Consider the following 20,437-nt stretch of genomic DNA (forward strand, 5'->3'; position numbering starts at 1 on the left):
AGAGTTCCAGCTGGCCCTTAGAGTTAGCAGTTCTGTCTTTACCAACTTTTAGTAACAAGACTGATGGGTGTGATTTGTTATGGAAAAAAAAAAAAAAATCCAAAATTTACTTATTTGGGAATTTTGTCTTCATTCTGCTGACTTGCACAGAGTTAAAATACTTCTGTGCTTCTGACATAGATGTAATAAATAATAGATATGTACATGGAATATAAACCCATTTGAAAACCAACTCCTTTATTTACAAATGTGACACTGGTATGTTAACACAGAGATGTACAATCCATGTGCTCGTGTATTTTTAAAGTACTGGTAGCATTAGGAATGTTCGTTGCTGAATGTATGATTAAACACTGTGAAAAATACATAGGCATGGCCAGATACAGAGAGAAGTTCACATTAGGTCATGTGAAAGTTTGTCTAGACACTGATAACATTTGTTACAGAACTTTTCCACTGCTTGAATTCGGTTATTTTAATAGCATATTCATAGTGTGCTTTAGAAGTGGCAGTATCCTGTGACTTATTTTTAAATTTAAGAGAAAAATACCTCTTGTATACTACCTCTTGGTTTTAATCATTATATGCAGTAGTAATGAAAGTGCACGTTATTAACTGAATGTGAAATAAAAATGCCAGGTTGCTAACAGTCTTTTTACTGTTAGGAGCTGTGAAGCTGATCAGCTTGGCCTGTGGAAATCAGCATGTTTGGGCGTGTGACACCAGTGGTGGTGTTTATTTCCGTGTAGGAACCCAACCTCTTAACCCGAGTTTGATGCTTCCTGCGTGGATAATGATTGAGCCACCTATACAGGTAAAATGTTGATTTTAATTCTTTATAACACAATGCTTTAGCTCTATGCCTTCGAAAAAGGAATAAGTTAACACTTAAGGAAAACAATAGGGTCACATTTTAATTGTATGTCTTAAACATGAACCACATGTTCAGTTTCAACATCTACTCATCTTCACAAAAAAAAAAACAACCCCACAATCGAAGAGTCAGTACAGTGCACTCTGAATGTGCTGCCTTATTACAAATGCATCTAATTCTTACAAGTAACGTTTTTCCAAAAGTCAAAGTTTTTTTTCTTAGCCAAAAATTTCTCTAATAGTAACGCAGCACCTTTATAGGCATGTAGTAAAATGCAACCTTGAAGTGTATATTGAATGTCTTCTTGTTTGCTAGCCAAGAGGCTGGACTGGAAAGCAGCACTAAGCAGAGGATGTGGAAAGGCTTTGCTCATGGCGTAGTGCCTCCTGCCTCTTCCTTTATTCTCACCCTTGTGAGTCTGGGATGCTTGCCAGGGTGCAGTGCCTGGATCTAGGGACTTTCCTTATCACCCAGTGGTTAGAACTGTTCAGTACAACTGCAGTTCTTTTCCTCCTTTGTTCCCAGAACATGCAAATAAAGCATCCTTTCTGCCTACCAGCTGGGAGGATCAGGGTGGAAGTAAGCCTTCTAAAGGCCTTCTAAAATCCTAGGACCGTATTTTCTGAATACAGACTGGACAAAATAATTTTCTCCAGTGTCTGTTTTCTTGTTTAATCTCTTCTTAAACCTCAGTGCTGCTCAAATGCTTAGCAAGTCAAGCTGTGAAATGGGTGTAATTCTGTATCATGGTTTGGGACTGCTGTAAGAGAGTTGACCTCTGAGTAGTGATTGCATTCTTTGCTCCTTGGCACAAAATCAGTTGAACTGTGTGCTGATCTAGTAGCACTAGATGTGTTTGCACATTCGATTTACATTTTATAGTGTTATAGAATTTCTTCTGAAGATTTTGAAATATGTGGTACTTTTAAAAGATCACACTAAGACATAAAAGTAGATCTCTGGTAGTGTAGTTGCAATAGTTTTTTGTTTGTTTGTTTGTTTGTTGTTTTTTTAACATCATTCTCTTTGGCTGCTAGGAGATGAGCAGAAGTAAGTTACTTCTGTGAATCTTGGGGTATAGCAGCAAAGAAGGCCCAGGAAACAAAACTGCAGCTTTGCATCTTATCAGTTAGCACAGCACTGGTTAGGCTAGTTCTGCGTTGGGAATGTGTCAGTCAAGCCTGGAGAAATGATATCTTGTTTTGCAGAATAACAGAACAGGCTGATAAGTATTAAATTACTTGAGTGATACAACAAGGGATAGATTTAACTGCTGCGGAATGGATGTTTGTTATTTGCTTGTTAAGAGAGTGCAGGGTAGCAGGAAGAGGAGGCTAAGCATAGTACTCTTAAAAGAAGGGGAACATATTCCACTTAATTGAGTTGCAGAGAGGCAGAGAGATAAATTTGTGCAGTATCTTCTCAGCAGAGATTTGTTTATCCAGGAAAATAACTTCATGAAACCTTAAAACAGTCACACTATTTTGTCTGTACTGACTGCATTCTCTAATCCTATGTAGAAATTGATTAAACTGCTCAATGTGAAGATGTTTGCAAGAAGGTGGGATTTGCTTTGGCTTTAGCAGTGCCTTCCTTCTGGAGAAAGTCTTTAATTGGAAAAGGCTGAAAATCAGGTTACTTCTTACTGAGGAAGATGGGCAGTCATTTTGGATGTTGCCTTCCAAAATGATAACCTTCTGCCGCCTGGAGCACTGTCATTCTCTTTCTGTTATCTTGCCAATTCCTGACATTGCAAACTCTAATGAGTCAATATAAAAGGGCAAATATTCAAACATTGCTTGCAGAGATGAAAACTTGTGGATTACATGCTTGTTTTGAGACAATTCCAGCACATAGAAAGAAATCATTGAAGTACTGAGGGAGCAACTATCCATGCTTTTGCAAAGGTTAAATGCAAAGTAAGAGAATGTGAACTTGAAAATTATCTCCAAATACTAGCTCAGTGTTTGGATAACAACTGATTGAGAAGTGGACTGTTCAGTGAAGAATATTTGCTTCTTAGTAGCTGCTATCTGTTTCTTAATTGACATTGACATAATTCATGCTGCATCACTTTATCTTCACAACAGCAGAAGGATTGTAAGAAGTATTTGTGAGTGATTCAGTCATTTTCTGCTTGAAGAAGGAAATGAAAATTGCCTTTCACTTGCTTTAAGTACAGGAGCATTCTCAAATAACATAATTTAAAACCGACTGCGGATATTTCATTCCCTAGTAAATGTCAAAGCTGATGTGACTTGCCATATCCCAGATCTCATGACTTGTGAGCAGCTATAGGCTCTGCTTGCACAGTGTCACTTCTTGTTCGAGGAGTACTGTAATTGAGCAGCATCTAGTATTGCACAGCTTCACGAAGGTATTCAGGGACAATAGCTCTGTTTAGATTTTATGCAAAAACAGTGAATGTAATTCCAGTTCAGTCTTTGTTCTGTGATTCTGTATGGCTTTTTCAAAATCTGGAACTGAAGCTGTTCTCACTTTTTTGCTCCCTTCGTAAGTCCTGATTGCAGTATCTCTTCATGAAAAACAGCATTTTGTGTTCTCTGCACTCCATCATCTGAAGTCGTGGATGAGAGAAAGAAGTGATTGATAATACTACAGTATCATGAACAGTAGTAGTTATATAGTCTTGTAGTCTTCTGCACTTCATCCGTTCTATTCTGTGGTTTAAATGTCAAAATTATGTAGTTAAGCTGCTTTTCAGAAGCAGCTTTAAAGGCATTGACAAAGCTGATCAAAACTCCTTGATGAAATGGGTTTAGTCCAGGAAATTGAAAGTGTTTTTCATTCCACTCTTAATATTCAGAATAAAACTATTGTCTGCACTTACTTTAAATGTAATTGCATTTAGTATAAAAAAACGTTGTGATACAAATATATGATAAATTATAAATAAATGTTATACATTTAGGTTTGTGTTAACATTTATCTACATAAATACATAGTAACATAAATACATAATAAAGGACAAATACTGAGCAAGCAGCATAAATATTAACGTAGATATTATGGAGTATGTGTGTATGAGGGTGCACATATATTCATTAAATGTAATGCTTTTTAAACTTGTCATCAAAAGAAATAATCAAAAATCAGAGACAAAATTAATAGTCAATAAGACTAACTTGGGTTATTGTAGAGCACAAGTTGATTAGAAGTTAAAAATTACTTTCACCTGAAACACTGTTTTGACAGATCTCTAAAAGTTGAAGGTTCCTTTGAAAGTAATTCTTAATAAGTTTGGGGTTTGATTTTGGGCACATACTGAAAAAGATGCTGAAGAAAAAATCTGATTTTGAGAAATGCTTTTTAAAATTTACATTAAGGGTTCTGTTAGATAAGTAGAACTTTTATTTAAGAGAACAAATGGATGCAAAGATGAGGACACATTTGTGATGAGTTGCAGTCATCTATTGCTTGTAAACAATCTATCTTAGTCTAAAAATAAACATTTTATTAATTGCAATTTGTTTAATTACTATTGTGCTCTTTCATAAGCAAAATTTCATAGAAAATGAAATTATAAAAGCTCTTTTATTAAATCAAGAGGTTTATTTAAATATCTGTCCAAATGGTAGAAGGAAATTATTTAAGATGACATTTGCTGCTCAACTGCTGTGTAAGGCTTTTTTGATTCTTTGTAGCTCCCAGGGTCAGCAGCAGAGTGCTGCTTAACTCAGTTTGCCATAAAATGAACTCTTGCAATATAGATGTTTCAAGTTAGAGAATCTTTTATTACTGTTCCAACTTTCTGTTGCCTGTCTTTCTGTTTTAAGCTTCATACTGCAATTGAGAGAAGATAGCTTCCCCAAGTTCAGTAAGAGTTCCATCTTTTCCATATACACACACTAAAAGAACAAAACTAAATTATGGATTGCTTTCACTGTGATTCAAAAATTCTTAAAACTAAGGAGCAACTGTTAGTTAGAAATGGCATTTGAAATTTTAATAATTTCTATGTCATTCTGTCTGCGTGCAAAAATGAGTGCACAGTGGATTTTCTTTCTTCTCTATACCTTCATTTTTCATAATCTATGTTCAGCATAAGGGGAGTGGTTATGCCTTACAAATGTCAGTTAGAAATGGTTGTCAGATCTTTTGTTTCCTTTCCTATCTTTGAGCACTGCTTACCATACAGAACACACAGTACTAATCTGGAGACTTTCTTCCCTGCTTTGCATTGCATTTTTCAGTGAGGTTCCTGTTAAGGTCAGTTCTCTGTTAAGTCGTGCTTCACAGGAGGAAGTGATGAGCACTTTTTTTTTTTTTTTAAATAGATTCCAAAATCAAAGCTGAACTGTAATAGAGGTTCTTTTGAAACAATTATGCAAGGACTGGATATCTGAAGGGTGAGGAATTTTTCTGCTGGGAATGCTTTGTCTTTCGTACTTCAGAATCATCCACACTGGTGTTGAAAATACTTGCTGTGGAAAACTGTTATTTCTGGTGTATAATCCACATGACTGTTCTTTCCAGATTGTTTTTGCTAGCACAGAATAGCTTGCTCTACTTAACTGTTGTGTAGATGTCTTTGTGCACTGCTGTGAATTCTACTTTGGTGTGGTGTTAAGAAGAGAGATGTACAGGAAGTATCTTTCATTAGATCAATTATATTTAGATTGAGAGGTAAAACACACACGAAGCCTTCTAGTTACCTGTAGACAGGACTGATCTGTTGTTCCATATATGTTTACTCATGTGAAGCCTCCTTGAAGCTATTAGTAGTCCTCCAGGAAAATCCCCTCCCCACTGTTTTCAAGAAGATGTAAAGGAAAGCTACATTTGGCAGCAGTCACACTAGCTGTATTGAGGTGGGTTGCAAATAAGCATATGGGATCAAAGTTCCTGCTGCTATGTGTTTTGCTTAGCTTATTCAAAATGCCACAATGTTTAACTTCAAATATATACTGTTCTCCATAGACATGCATCTTTCTTGAAGGTTACAGAAACGCACGTTAAGCATTGTTACTAAAGTTGTTTCGTGTCCATTGCTCAATGCTTACTGTCTTCCTTTTTATTGCAAGTTAGGAGCAGCTGTTGTCACTGTATTTCACTGTATTTTACTGCTTTGGAGTTATAGCCTTCTGGTATTTTTTTTTAAGGCATTGCTATCATCATGTCCAGAAGAGCACACATGTAGCCTGTCACATTCGATAGTAATTGTTATCAGCACCAGGAGCCTTGGTTCACAAAAAGGATACACAAAGTGAGACACTCAGAAAACCGAGCAGACGATTTTTCCAAATCCTTCAGAAATAAAATCTTAATTTGTGTTTTGACTTAACAGTGAAACAGAAAAAGTGAGAAGCTTTCCTTCTCATACTTTCAGTTGCTCAATACTGCCAGCAGCCTCAAATCTGAGCTCTTGCAGTCTGTCTATATTTCTTTTAACTAGTGCTGTAATGCTTTGCATTATTAATAATAATATTCTCATTGCCTGTAAGAAGCAGCTGTTGTACTAAATATTCTGGAAGAATGTTATGGACCTGCTGGAGCTTTAGTGTGTTGAATAGTCGCATGGGTTTGGTGTGACCTTTTCTAGAAATTGATGCCTGCCATGTGTGGTTGTAGTCTCTTGCATATTTCTGTGAGAAAATGATTGGGATAAAAACTAAATTTGACAAAGGTGAAGAAAACAGACTCCATGCCTTTTTGCCCTTTCTTCTTGGTTGCACTAGCCGTTAACTGGAGGTATGGAGCTAAGTCTGTGGTCTGTTTACTCACTAAAGGCTAAAACTGGGGGAAGGAATTGTGCTGCTTGTTGTAAGGCTTCTGAGGAAAATAATGCTCTAGGCAATAAATAATCTCTGACAATTATGTGGCAGCATTACTGAAAAACATGTGGCTTCCAGGAAGACTAAACATAGATTCGTAATCTTTCCTGCTCTTGTATACTGCCTTGAACTTTTCTACAGAGAAAAAAAGAGGTAATTAACTTAGCAATCTGCTCTCCTTGAAGTCTGAATGCAAACCATTCTGTTTGGTACTGCTCTCGCATTGCTTGTGCTTTCTTGATATCTAGTGGTTGTAAAACACTTCCACCATCTTTCAAACGAAGGTCTGAAAAAAACGAGCAGTAGTCAGGTTTATATTACAGAATCTCTCTAAGTTGTATTCTTTCTTTGTCATGCTACTTTATAGGGTCTGGATGTCTGTTAGCAATCAAAATAGTCATATTAGTCTGATCTACAGATAGTGCTTGATAGTGGGGGAAATATCTCAGATGTGATACTCTTTCATCCTGGCCTGGAGCATCTGAAGGTTTTTCTGTCTTTTGAATGTGAGTAGAACATCCATGCTGCTTGCAACCACTAAACCATTATTTTAAAAATAAAAAAGAGGGAAAAGGGACTTAAACAGGCTGAGAATATTATGTTTAGTCTTTCTCATCCTGGGTATTTGCAGCAGAAAAGAGATAGTGGAGGCCTGCTGATGTATGTCGGAATAGTGACTTGGAATATATTCTAATGCTTTTCTCCTTGACAGAGAACTGTTTTGGGTTCATCTGTGACTGAAGCAACTACAGTAAGACAGGATTCCTGAATAGTAGCTCAGGGACGGAAAACAGCATTAGTTTTTATTTTAGATTTTATTTGATTCCTTTGTTTAAACAGAGGGCTTGCACTGAAGATTTCTCGGTGGTCTGCAAAAGGAACGGAAATGATTTGCATATAATTATACAAGGTTAATGGACAACTTCAAGTTCACTTCATTTTGTCAGCACTGTTTTGTCATCAGACACTTGAGTGCTAGCAGACTATTTTTCATGATTCTTTTTTATAGCAGACAATTAAGATATTCACAGCTCTTAGCATGTAACTGTAAGTACTGAAAAGTATATAGCTGGCTTGTGTGGCAGTACATGTTGTATTGGGAAATCTTTGTTAGCAAAACATGGAGAGAGACTGAAGATCTTGTAACTAAGGTGCAAGACCAGAGGACAGGAGGATGTGTACTTGTGGAGGATGCATAGCCATCTAGTGTATTTAACACCTCTAAGAATTGCCTGTCCCTGATTCCTGGTGTCTTGTCAGTGCTTTGTTCCAAAAGCTACTGGTTATCACCACATCACTAGCTGTCCTATAGGTCCTGTCCTCTACTGCCTGTGACACATCAGAAAGCTGTAGTGGAGTAGGGACTTCTCTTCTAAGAGCATTGGATGCTGCCATCAGTGTCTTGCCTGGATCTTTTGTAATGACAGTGAGTAGGAGGATTGTTTCTTTGATGCAGGTTTGTCAGAAAGAACTAAGTAGCTTGAGAAAGGAAAAGAAACCAAAAGCAGAATACCCTGAGAAGTGGGAAAACTCAACAAGAGAAGAGGAGTTTATTTAAAGAAAGTCAGAGAATGACAGAAGTTTTTGTCCAAGCTTGTAGATTTACTTAGGACTCCATAAATTCCATTTATTTCTTAGATACATCAGTGCTGCAGGGTTGGGTAGAGGTAGTTTGATTATTCGTAAGCCTGCAGTTGAAGCAAAAGCTGTCTAGCAACTCCTTTCATGCAGCCCCTTTGGGACATTTTGTTTGCTTTACCCAGCTTGCAGCACCAGTAATTCCATAGTAATGCATAGGTTTATCAGCTAGGAATAAGCCCTCAGTAGGTCCTTCTGGATGGAAATATTCCTCCAGTTATTTCTAAGGGAGTTCTCCTTTAGGCAAACGATTGAGGAAGAGAGGAATGATTTGCTGATGTGGAAGAGTGAAGAGCAAGGTGCATAGATCCCAGCAGATCAGTAACAAGGGTCACACCGGGCTGCTCTTCGCAATTTGCATGTAGTAACTCAGTTTGCACAAGCTGTTACTAATTGCACAGCTTCTTTGAAAGCAGGGACCACAACATCAGAAATACAGAGAGGGATGTGATGAAGCTGGAAACAGCACTGTGGTGAGATGCACTGCATGGCAGTGATGTGGGAAGAAGGGCAGGCTTGAAGTAAGGAGTCAGAATCAAAGTAATCATAGAAAGAGACAAAGTAGAAAAGAGGGAGGAAAAGAGGAAGGGGAGGCATGTGTGAGGATGACTGCAGGTGTAGAGGCAGCAAGACAGGGCATATTTGTGGGTTATTTTATTTTTTTCTTTCTCCTTCCTCAATGTCAGCACATGGGAGATGGTGGGGGAGGGTTGGCAATGGTGCATTGGTGTTGGAGGATGTTTTTGGGGGTGTTTTTTGTTGGTTTTTTTGTTTGTTTTTTTTTGTTTGTTTGTTTTTTGCAATCCAGTAGTTTATTTGTAAAATGACAGAATAACAACTTGAAAGTAACTAGGTACTTATATATTCTATGTATTCAGTGCTGTTCAATAGAAATAGCATTTTCCTGTAAGTGTTCAACTTGCAGCCTTTGTCAATTTACTGTGACCAGAGATGCAAACACTTCTTCAAGTCTACCAGCTCCATGCTTCCAACATGTGCAAATACTTAATGAGAGCACAAACATGAGAAGACAGTCTGTCAAAGGTCTTACAACCTAAGACAGGATTGGTTTGGAATTTTCAAGTCAAACTTGGTTATAACTGAATCAGACCCATGTTAACAGCACAATTTCAAAAGCAAGAACAAAGCAGGTAACTGTTATGTACACAGAAGGCCCATCTGGCATTGGATTGCGTGTTCTTATAAACATAAAGATTATGATTCTGTATTCCTCTTTACATGTTTATACGTATAAAGAGCAGCTTGCTCTTAGGTTTGTCACACTGGTTATTGAGCTTAGGCCTGAGGTTATTGTGAGAAATGCAGTGCTTCTGTCAGATGATGACATGTTTCAGGGCATCTTACTGTTGTCTTTGGGGGAGTATTTTGTAAGCTCATGGGGAGAAAAATCCTTTTCTTACCTGCATTTTATTTAAAGTGTGTGGCTTTCCCTTCCCTGCCCAGCACCAAAGGGATATTTGCGTTCACTAAACTTGTTAACTAAATATATTAGCCATAAAATTATCATCATTGTTTTGATCTCTTTGAAATTCTGTGGTCAGTAAAACTGATTTTTGCCAGCAGTTAAGACAGATATTCATCAGAGCAAATAGAATAAAGAACGGGAAGAGCGTGTCGCTTGGGCTTGCCAATAGATAATGGTGTGGATATTCTACAAGTGTGGCTGCTCCAGTACTGCAGTGGGCTGTGCTGAATTCCAGAGTTGTATTCCTATAAAATGACATATGGGGAAGAAGGGAGTTCACTGTACCATTGCTAAGATGAGACTTTCATACCTATATAAATATAGGTACACAATTTAAATACTGCACTTGAATTTTATAGCCAGTAGGAATCAACTTGGTCAGCATTCATTCAAGTCCAAATGATCAGATGTTGTGGGCCATTGACAGCAAATGGAATGTCCATGTACGAGTGGGAATTACGGAGGAAATGCCTGTAGGCACCGACTGGGAACATGTACCAGGTAAAAAAAAAAAAAAAAAGTAAGGCATGAATTTCTTGTGCTTTCTGCTGTTTTCTCACTGTGATTTTTTTTTTTTCCGTGTTGCATTTTAAGTTTGGTAGTGATGTATAAATCAGATATGTTTCTCAGCAATCAAGTATGTTTGTTTATAGAAACTCCTGTGAAGTGTTTGATAAGGATTGTCTTTGAAAGAAGATCTTGATTTTATTTAAACACATTGTAGAGTTAACTGAAGAGAAATCTGATTCTGGCATGAATTTATATTGTGTGTTATTTCAGGCTGCTGCCACTGGATTAATAAATGCCACATTTACCTTTAAGTTGGGATTAAAGTAGTGTTCCTAAGCAATAGGAAACCACTGTGCTTTGGGAAGTTTGGTATTGAAAAGTGATGCAACATGGGAGTTCCCATCTAGATATGGCTAACGGAAACTTAATGTTATTTTGCACATCTTTCTGTTAATCCTGTGTGCTGGATGCATTCTTATTTAAGTAATTATATTTTTGCCTTGCCTTTATGTAAAATTAAATTTTAGTTGTTCCTTTCTAAATAACCATTTACTGACGCTGTCTGCTTTGTAAAGATATTTCAAAGTGCATAGCACTTCAGTTACAGAGAACTTGCTTGATTGTGAAGAGGACAATTTGTTGTGGAAAAAAACAAATGAAAAAAAACCAACCAGACACTAATGTCCACAATGTCTATGATGTTAACCATTTTTAGGCAAACTAATGTTGTAAATGTCAGATTTTACCATCTGGAAGTAAAATACAGTGAAGGTTCCAGAAATAGGTTTGTAAAGACTGTCTGGTCGTTGCTTATGGCTATGGCCACAGAGCAGAGTGTATCCACAGTGTGAGATCAGTATGGTCAGTAGATAGATGCAGTGTCTACAAAGTCCGCAATTAAAAAACCTTTTTGTTTCTAAGTGCTCTGTGTACTGCAAGTGGCTTCATTCTTTTATTCTGTTTACATCAGGCCAGAAGCTCAGATGCTATTTGAACTTTCTCTGTTCAACTCCCCTAAAGTTAGTACAAGGAAAAATGCAGTCCTGAATTGTCATCTTGCCAGTCCTTTCTTGGAAAGCGTATGGGGAAATTTAGTTATTTCTTTCTGTCTTTTATAATGGAAAGTGCTTTTCTAATATTAATGTAAGAGTATATAAAAATATTACAATCTTGCTGTCTTAGTAAACTTTTCAGCGAGTGTATTTAGTACAGAAGAAAGCTTGTGATTATTGCCTTTTGATGCCTGATTATCTTTAGGTTTGCAGGCATGTGAGCTGGCTATAAGTACAAGGACCGTTTGGGCACGCTGTCCAAACGGAGATGTAGCTCGTCGTTATGGTATTACTGACAAGAATCCAGCAGGTGACTACTGGAAGAAGATTCCTGGAAATGTCGCACATTTAACAGGCAAGTTGGTTCTATGTGGTAATTCAAAAACATTGTGATGTCTTCTTTGATTTCTGCCTGATGGTGTTCAAGCTGACCATAAGCAGGGAGAGCTTTGTGGCCTGGCAGTTTCATCAACGTGCTTTTATCACATCAGTAAAAACCTTTCCTAGGTACAATTAGAAAAAAAAATAAATGCAAATGTTACTTATCTAATGTCTAATTTATGCTTCACAGTGACCCCTCTGGATGAACTGTGGGCGATCAGTACTTCAGGATCCCTTCTCCAGCGCCTCACTAAGACCTTCAGCCATTCCCATAACCAGCAGAAAAACGATACTTCTGTTCTGCTTCACCCTGATGATTTTGAAGATGAATGGGAAGTGATATGAAGTCTCTCAAGCTTGTGAAGCAGTGAAAAAAATAGAAGGGCATATAGAACTTCTGTAATGTATGTACAGAATGTTGGATGTAAAAGCCACTCATACTGGACCTTGTCATATTAGCACTTTTGTATTAAAAAAACTGACCTGTTAAATAGCCTCTAAGCTATGAGTTCTGATGTCTGTTCCAGTCTCTCTTGGGAGACTCTTTAGGTGTGGCATACTGCAGTTGTTATACTGTACTACTGTAGCAGCTCCTTTGGAAACATAACTCTTTAACTTAATCTGATTAGCAATGAAAATGACTATTTCACAGTAGCATGCACACTAATACATGTGTACTTATTTTGAGAAGAAGTTCTATTGCATTAAATATTTCTCTACATCAGAAACATTAAATATTTCTCAATTTCTTTTTTTATGTGGAACTCCAAACTGTTAGAAATGCTCTTCAACTAACTATTGTATGTGTTTAGAATGACTTTTCCCTTGCAGCATGGAAGAAAATAAAGGAAGGTATTTCTTAGGGAGATCTTAGAACATCCTGATTTCACAGTGTTGAAATGATCTTAGTTTGGTCCATTTCCATATAAACATCTGCAAGGCTATATTAACATTCAACATCTAGAAATTTTGTTTCTAGCATGAGAAGTTTGGATTGCACATAATATGAAGGGAACTTTTCCCCTTTTCATGCAGCCATCAGGGAGCTGACAATTTTTCAGGGGTAAGTCCCACTTTGGAAAAGAAGGAAGTTGCATGTTGGGTTTGTAGTACAAAGTAGGAATGTACAGAGTAGCTTTCATGATACCTGTTGTGCTACGTTTGTGCCTCCAGCCAGTGCTTTAACCTTTGGACTCAAATTGTTTTGAGTACCAAACACAGATGTATTAAAAGTAAAATGGTAATTGATAGAATTACCTGTATATCCCATTAAAATTGTGATATTGTGAGAAAATACTTAACAATATTGTAACTTTTAGCTATGTTAGCTAAATTTTGAAGTGTCTTATGCTTACAGATGTTGCAGCAGAGGTATGTAATGAACCAGGAAGTAACCTAAGTTAGCCATTGCAGTTTATTTTTCTTTAAATCTTCTCTGAAAGATACCTCATCTTTTTTAAGCAATAGAACTATAGATGAGAGAACCTGAGTTCAGTATGTAGGTGGAAGAGTTATTTTGTATTTGTTCTAAGCGTATAAATCATCAGAATGTTTAAGCAGCTGCTAACCAATACTGTAAATGAGCCAGCTTCAGAAAAAGGCCGGGTGCTAAATTGTGGGGATGTTTCTGTTTTCAGAACTTAGCACATATGGAGAAGGATGTTTTCTTTTTAACCTCTGTTCTTTTTCAGAATAGGTCGTGCATGTACTGCACTAAACTTGGAACAAATGTGGTGCAAGGTGAGAATGTACATCTGTGGAGAGAGAACCAAGTTATGTCACATTTTGTTGCTTTTTTTTTTTTTTTGTACCACTTGTGATACTGGCTGTCAGGTCTCAGTTTGATCTTTCAGTCTTACAGAGAGGAAGGACTTATTTCCCTTTTACAGATTAGATGTTTGCCTCATTGATATCTATATATGGTGATTACTCCAGAAGGTTGTTTTTTTTTGTTTTTTTTTTTTAGCCAGTCTGGCAGTGGATTGTAGTGGATTGATTCATGAAGTAAACCAGTCTGTTTTCTGCAAGCACAGCTTGCTATCTTGAGGACCCCAAAGATGCTGAAATTTACCTTAACAGTATAATTTGGCAGCACATGTGTCAGCCACTTTGGAGCAGGGATATGAGTACTTCTCTGCACCTTGCCAAGCTCCAGGTGCTTAAGTACAATGGCATTACTTAGTAGTGACACTTTTCTATTGCATTATTCAAAGTCATCTTAGTAATGGTTTGAGCTTGCTAGTTGTTTGTTTACTGTATAATACCGTATCTTGCTATGGTCATTAATATTAAATTGGTGTCAAGAGCTCTTTTCAGACTACTTTTTAGGGTAGCTTTATTAAAACTAGGATATATTTTTTCCCTTTTTTTTTTTGTATTTAGTTTTTTTGTTTTGTTTGTGCTTTGAGACAAGTGCAATAAATTAGATTTTTAAGAAATAAATTACTGTGGTAAGACTCATCTGTCGTATGGTTCACAAAGAGTTCTGTTTGTCTGGAAGTTGTCTTGCTGCTGAAGATAGACATGCTTATGAAACCTCTATCTTACTGTTACCCAGGAAAAAATGGTAAAAAATGGTCAAGCAGAAAACAGGTCATTGTACCTGATCCTGTAACCATACCGTTCTTTGCATTCTAAAATATCAGAGCTTACCTGAAGACTTCCTGTGATTCTGGCCTTTAACTGTAACCGCTTCTGAGACATAAAAAAGCACCATTGCCTTCATTTCCCACATAGGAGAGCTGTTTTCTGACAGAGCCAAGACCTGTGTAGTTTCTCACAAGAAGGTGTAGTCATGCTTAATGACAATTCTGATGCTGATGCCTGCTTCCAGTTATAAGAATCCTGTTCAAATTCTGATGGCTGTGTATTTACTAATTACCATAGCTTTTATCTTGACAAACTGGTTCATCTGCTTCTGTTGGTTCTTGCAGGGGAATTCTAGTCTTCTTACAGCATCAGCCTGTTCTGTTATACAACAGTGATCCTTATGTCACCACTTACGGAATTTCAGATACCTGAGGTGAGTTGGTGTGAAACACCCATGTAGATACATAAATAACACTTGTTTTTCTGTGTTGCAGCAACAAAAAGTAGAATGAAATAATGCTACATGGTACAAAGCAAGTTTTTCACTAAAAAATGTTGTAATGCTTTAATTGGTTAAGTGAGATAATAGAGTTGTTAGGAAACGCTGTTACTGCTAAGAAAATGATAATTAGAATATTTAATTATGACTTTATGTCATCGTTTAAAGATAGGCTTATTTATACAGGCACAGAGAATTTGGAGTGTTTATACCTCTCAAAGAGCATCTTTGATGCAATGTACAAAAAACCCACTTCCTCTCAAATGTGTGACTATCAGATCACAACTCTGACTCTCCTGCATTGCTTTCCCAACAGCTGAGTGCTCAGGTGTCTCAAAGGCACTCGTGGCTTATTTCAGAGTAGCATGGCATTCTGGCTTATCGTTTTGCTTTCCTCACAAATGCTCCCTTAATGAGTGAGCTAGTTGTTTTTATTGGAGTTCTGGATAGATTTTCAGTAAATGATGTTATGAATGTAAAGGCCTGCAGTTCAGTTGCCTGAATGCCTGTGGGTTTGCCTTTTTAATTAGCCATTACAGAAGTATAAATAATCTGTGAAGATATGCAGGTCTACTAATTACGTTGGTGAAAAATCTCTGGTCCTTAGTTTTTCCATTAACCATGCCTATCCATATCCTATCCCTGCCTTCATGAGTAAAGAGATAAGATCTTAATTAAAGACACTTAATTAAAGTGTAGAATGTGAGGTGCAGGTTTTATTCCCCTTATAGCCTTCCTGAAAGTAAAACTTGGCATGTCTTATGGCAACAAGTAGTCAGCAAAGAGAGCTGCTGTATCCCTTGCCAAACTAGGTAGATCGCCCTGGTTGGTTGATACTAAGTTACTCCAATTAAAAATAACCATGGCACTCTCCCAGAACAGAAGTGAACTTGTAATCTAGAGGACTGGATTTTAATTAGTGGAAAGTGAAAGTTGAGTTGCAGTCATTATCTTCTGTGAATTACTATAGCCAGAGCTCTTCTGATAACGATTAACATATCTAGATAAATAGAACTATCTCCCTACATTGCTGAATGGTGATATCTAGGTTTATCACAGAAATAACTGTGGCTTTCTCATCACTCAAAATGAAGATAGAGAGGTTTGGGGTTCAGTTGCAGACTGTGGCATTGTGGAAGCTAGGTGAATTCACTTATATAATATGCTTGGTCTTTGAGGTTGTCTGACTCAAAGGCTGTTTGAATACATCTATTAAAGCTGTTACTCTAGCCATAAAGTTGAAATCCTACTTGATGCTGGTGGGGGGGGGGGGGAAACTGTACAGGTAGTAAAGATCTGTTTGAGAAACTTTATATTCCAGTGAAATGTGAACTTACAAATCAAATATTTTTGATTTATTTAAGTTTTCTAAAAGCTGACACTAATGATAATAAATATCAAAATAAGTAGATAATGATTTTGATATTTGGTGATATTATAAGTTCCCCCAGATTAAAAAATGCCCTATTTTTGGCCTTCAGAAATGACTAAAATGTGCTGAGTTTTGTAGTATGTGATTGCCTGACAGAGGCACCAAATAGTGCACAACTGAACAGTGCTGGATAAAGCTGAATTAATCTTTCAGATGTTATTCACTGATTAATTCTATATTGGATAGAAACAGTGATTTTTTTTTCTAATACATCTTTCTCATGACCTTAGCTGAGATTCACATACAGCAGATACAGCAAAAGGAAAAGTCTTCAGTTTACAACGCTTGTGCTTGAAAACTTTATGCTAAAAGATACAGAAATTTATCAACATCCTGTATTTATCGTCTTGATTTTGCACAAGTTGACTTTGGTTTGGTGTCGTAGACCTGGAACCTTATCAGTACAGTGAGCTTCTTCCAGGAAGAGTATGTGCATTATTATTATCTTGTATTAGAATGGTGAAATGGTAGAGATGTCTGTAAAGCATAAAGTAAGAATACACAGTAGATGATTCCTATCTGAAGTTGTTACAGTGCTGTATCTTGCCTAGCCATGTGCTGGCTAAATTTAGCAAAGCTCACCTGGGTCAGATGAAAAGTCAAGCTAATTAGAGCACAATCAGAAAAATTAAGACTTGGAGGGAATCTCCAGGGAAGTGCCCAGCAGGCTGCCTGCTGCAAGCACCTGGGGAAGCAGCCGGGGAGCATCTGAAAAAGAATGAATTCATTTGTGCTGCAGGCGGAATGCAACTGCCAGCAAGAAACCCCACAATCCCTGGTTGTCAGAGGGGACAGAGCAGCCAGCTGATCACTGGAAGTGCAAAGTAGGGTAAGTGCTAGAATGACGGAGATTTTATTTGCTCAGCTCCCACGCTTGTCCTGCTAAATCTGTGCTCTGCCTCAACAGATGGGCTGTGTAGTCTGTTCCCTCTGTGAGCTGTGCCCAGCACTCCAAATTGGGAGTAACGAACGTGAACCAGCAGATCTGCACCAAGTTCCACTGTGCTGTAGTGGAAGTCAAGTATTTTAAGTTAGGGAGAGCACTGGAAGTGACTGGTGGAATGCTTTGAAATAACAGGTTTACCACTGTTAATTCACTTTATAATTACTGTAATAATAATGCCAACCGTCTTAAATATTAACATTGATGCCAGAGGTACTTGTGTAGGGGAGATCTCAGGCTTCAGTTCTAATTAGCTGCTTAACGATATACTGTCAGCATGAGGTGTTCATTTAAAAGAACAACAATAGAAATCTGAAATGTTTGTGCTGAGAACAGATAAATTGGAGAGCTGAATCCTGTTGCTCTTAAAACCTGCTGACTTTTTTTCATCCTGTTCTTTGCCTGGTGCAGGGAACTTTCTCCCATCCTCCATGCATAACTGCATGATTACATGGTGCCCATACAAAACATTGCTGGGAGGAAAACACAAGACTCTGTAGAGGCTGTTCTGAGTGGTTTTGTTTGTGACCTTCCATTCCCATCTTGTTATTTTAATTGCTCTACACCAGGAGTTAAGGTCCAAGGTGGCAGCAGAGCTGCTCCTTCTCCTTCAGCTCTGCTAATTTGTAAATGGAAGTTAATGCCAATACAGTTTTGTGATACTTTTGATCACAGAATCATAGAATCACAATGTTGGAAAGGACCTAGAAGATCATCTAGTCCAACTGTGATCTGATACACCATTGTCCATAGTCCTTTGCAGCACTTTTCACCAGTGTTGGCTCTTTGCAATATGGTAGCATCTTAAACATGATTTTAACAGTGAACTTTTAAGATGGGAAGTGAAGTGTGGTTTTGTTTTGTTTTCTTAATGAGCAAGAGAGCCCATGTCTTTTCAGATGAGTTTTGCAAAGCATACTGAGCAAGATGAGCTCAGCTTCCACTTAAAAGGCCCTGCTTTGTTCAGTCCCCAAGTTCTGCTGTCATACCTGTTAGGACCAGTTCTTATTAGGGCCTACACACAGCCAGACAAGTAGGGAATGTTGGAACACTTGTCTGTCGTATTTTGCCTTATATAAATCTATAGGGAAAGCTCTCACTACAATGGATATGAATATGGCTTTGGGAACATTATTAGTAGGATCTAAGGTATCACCATATGATACCTCTAGAGGCAGCTCTGCTTGTGTTCAGCCAAACAAAGGATGCTTTTGAAAACCATCCCAGGCAGAAGAGTTTGCAAAATAAATGCATCTACTTTGTTTGAAGTGATAGCCAGGCACCAAGTGTTTCTTCTTGGCAGTGACTCAAAGTTTTGACATAGATGCCACTTGGGGTAGGGTTATGATGTTTCAGGGGATGCTAAAAAGAATAATTCTGACCTACGGAAGAAGAGTGAGTGAAGAAGAATCTTAATGGCAGGAAATATGTCCTCATAATAGGACTTTTTGGCTCTGCTACTGTCTTTGATAAGAAATGGTAGCAGTTCCATTCTGTGAGTCATTTAGCACTGGATAAAGGGAAGGAACAATCCCTGTAATATGAAGGTTATCAAGGGGTGAGAACACCCATCAAGCCACTGAATCTTTTCTTGCTTTGCTTGATGGTTTTTTTCTATGTAAATGGCATCATTTTGTTTTCCTTTCTAAGTATCTGTGCCTTTTTGTTCTATTTGGTAGATGGAAGTGCCCTTAGCAGAAAGAGCCTTTGAAGGTATGGAATATGCATGTCTCACATTGATGTCCATTTCGTCAGGCTCTAGGTGCTGGCTTCTATAATCTTTCTTCCCAGATGTTATCCTTCCACAAGTGGATGCTCATGTCTAGTATCAGCTTTTTCTTCATCAGGCCTGAGCTATGTCATGTTACCCTTTATTTTTTATTTTTTGGTTTGCATCAAAGTGAGCCACTGCATCATTCTCCATGCCTACTTTGGGCAGCAGCACTCTGAAGCAAACAATTTGTCTTTACCTGTAGTCAGGTGAAGAGGGAGGGCACGCAAACAGAAAGTAGAAGGTGAAGGTTTGCTGCTGACAGACTTCCTGTCCTCAGGAGTGGTTTCCAAACACTACTCAGATTTAAACCTGGTTGGTGAGCAGGGTGATGTGACTAATTAACCAGAAGTTCAGCTGAGTGTCAAGCTTGCATTTTACAGCAAGGGTGTGTGCTCAAGGATAGCACGATGGTCAGAGCAAGTACATTCTACAGTAATAGAGGAGTGAGCAACAAAGCAGTTTCCCATTGCAGAGATTAGGAAACTAGGAAGGCAGCAAAAAATGCCACAGTCATCATGTTAGAGCTTAATGTTTTGATGTTTTGAAAGGATATGGGTTCTCCGTAGGTTCTGAGCTCAGGTCTTCCTCTCACAGTGCAGTCCACTAGCCAAACTAAAAGCCATTGGCTCAGATAGCTAATGGGCTTGTCTCAGAGACCAGCTAACAAAGGTAGGGCACACATCTCTGCCACGCTATAGTTAATGCCTAGGCCATCAGGGATACTTGTGGTGCTTATAACATCACATTGTAAGAGTGAAAGTTCAGTGTGATGTCCCATGGGAAAGGGTGTCTCCCACAGAGTCACTGCATCAGTGTCAGATTTGTGTCTGAGTAAAGCTTCATTGTGGCCTAAAATAACAAATGGAACTTGGTAAGGTCACAGTCTAAAGCAGGGATATGGTTACATACATTTCTCTGCTTTTGTTTTAACAGGGAGCCTGCACAAGATTTGTTTGGTATCTGAGCAACCAGTTTCTAAAGCATCAAATGCCAAGCAGTAGGCAGGAAGGAGTTCTTTCGATTCTGGAACAAAAGACTTCTGAATCCCCTTGCAGCTCAATACCCGAGCTTTGGCACAGTGCGATACTACTTCTCCATGCATGAACTGCAAATGCTGAAAAGGTGAATGCATGCAGATCCAGACTACCAGCTGGGATCTGTCACCTCCCGAAGTGAATGTTCAGTGCTGCTTAGCATCCCCTAGAAAGCACAGCATTCTCTAAGCAACACTTTTCCCATGAGTCGGAGATGGGCAGAGCCAAGTTCTGCATTACTCCTCCCTTTTGCGTGGCACTCATAAAGTTAATCCCTCGCTGTCAGGGCAACAAAGGAATTTGCTCCTCCTTTTTTCACCTCCCATCATTCAGCAGAAGTAGAAAGAGAACTGGAACTTAAGAGTCTTGCTGTTAGAACAGAGCACGGAAAATTGTGGCTCTTTTCTGCCCCCGTAGGCTTAGCTGGGCA

General features: G+C 38.1%; 1 protein-coding gene across 6 annotated transcripts in view; it reads left to right on the top strand.

Annotated features, from left to right (window-relative positions):
- TECPR2 (tectonin beta-propeller repeat containing 2) overlaps window positions 1-12,471 on the top strand; it is a 37,822-nt gene extending 25,351 nt beyond the window's left edge. For all 6 annotated transcript variants that reach the window (XM_090141639.1, XM_090141638.1, XM_031592970.2 and 3 more), the window contains 4 exons: window positions 666-814; window positions 10,153-10,294; window positions 11,561-11,710; window positions 11,927-12,471. In XM_090141639.1, coding sequence (XP_089997765.1) covers window positions 666-814; window positions 10,153-10,294; window positions 11,561-11,710; window positions 11,927-12,081 — 596 coding nt within the window. In that variant the 3' untranslated portion in view covers window positions 12,082-12,471. The remainder of the gene's footprint in view (window positions 1-665; window positions 815-10,152; window positions 10,295-11,560; window positions 11,711-11,926) is intronic.
- Window positions 12,472-20,437: the final 7,966 nt, after the last annotated feature.

Source organism: Phasianus colchicus, chromosome 5 (genome assembly GCF_987193195.1).
Source record: "Phasianus colchicus chromosome 5, bPhaCol1.hap1.1, whole genome shotgun sequence".
Classification (NCBI taxonomy): domain Eukaryota; kingdom Metazoa; phylum Chordata; class Aves; order Galliformes; family Phasianidae; genus Phasianus; species Phasianus colchicus.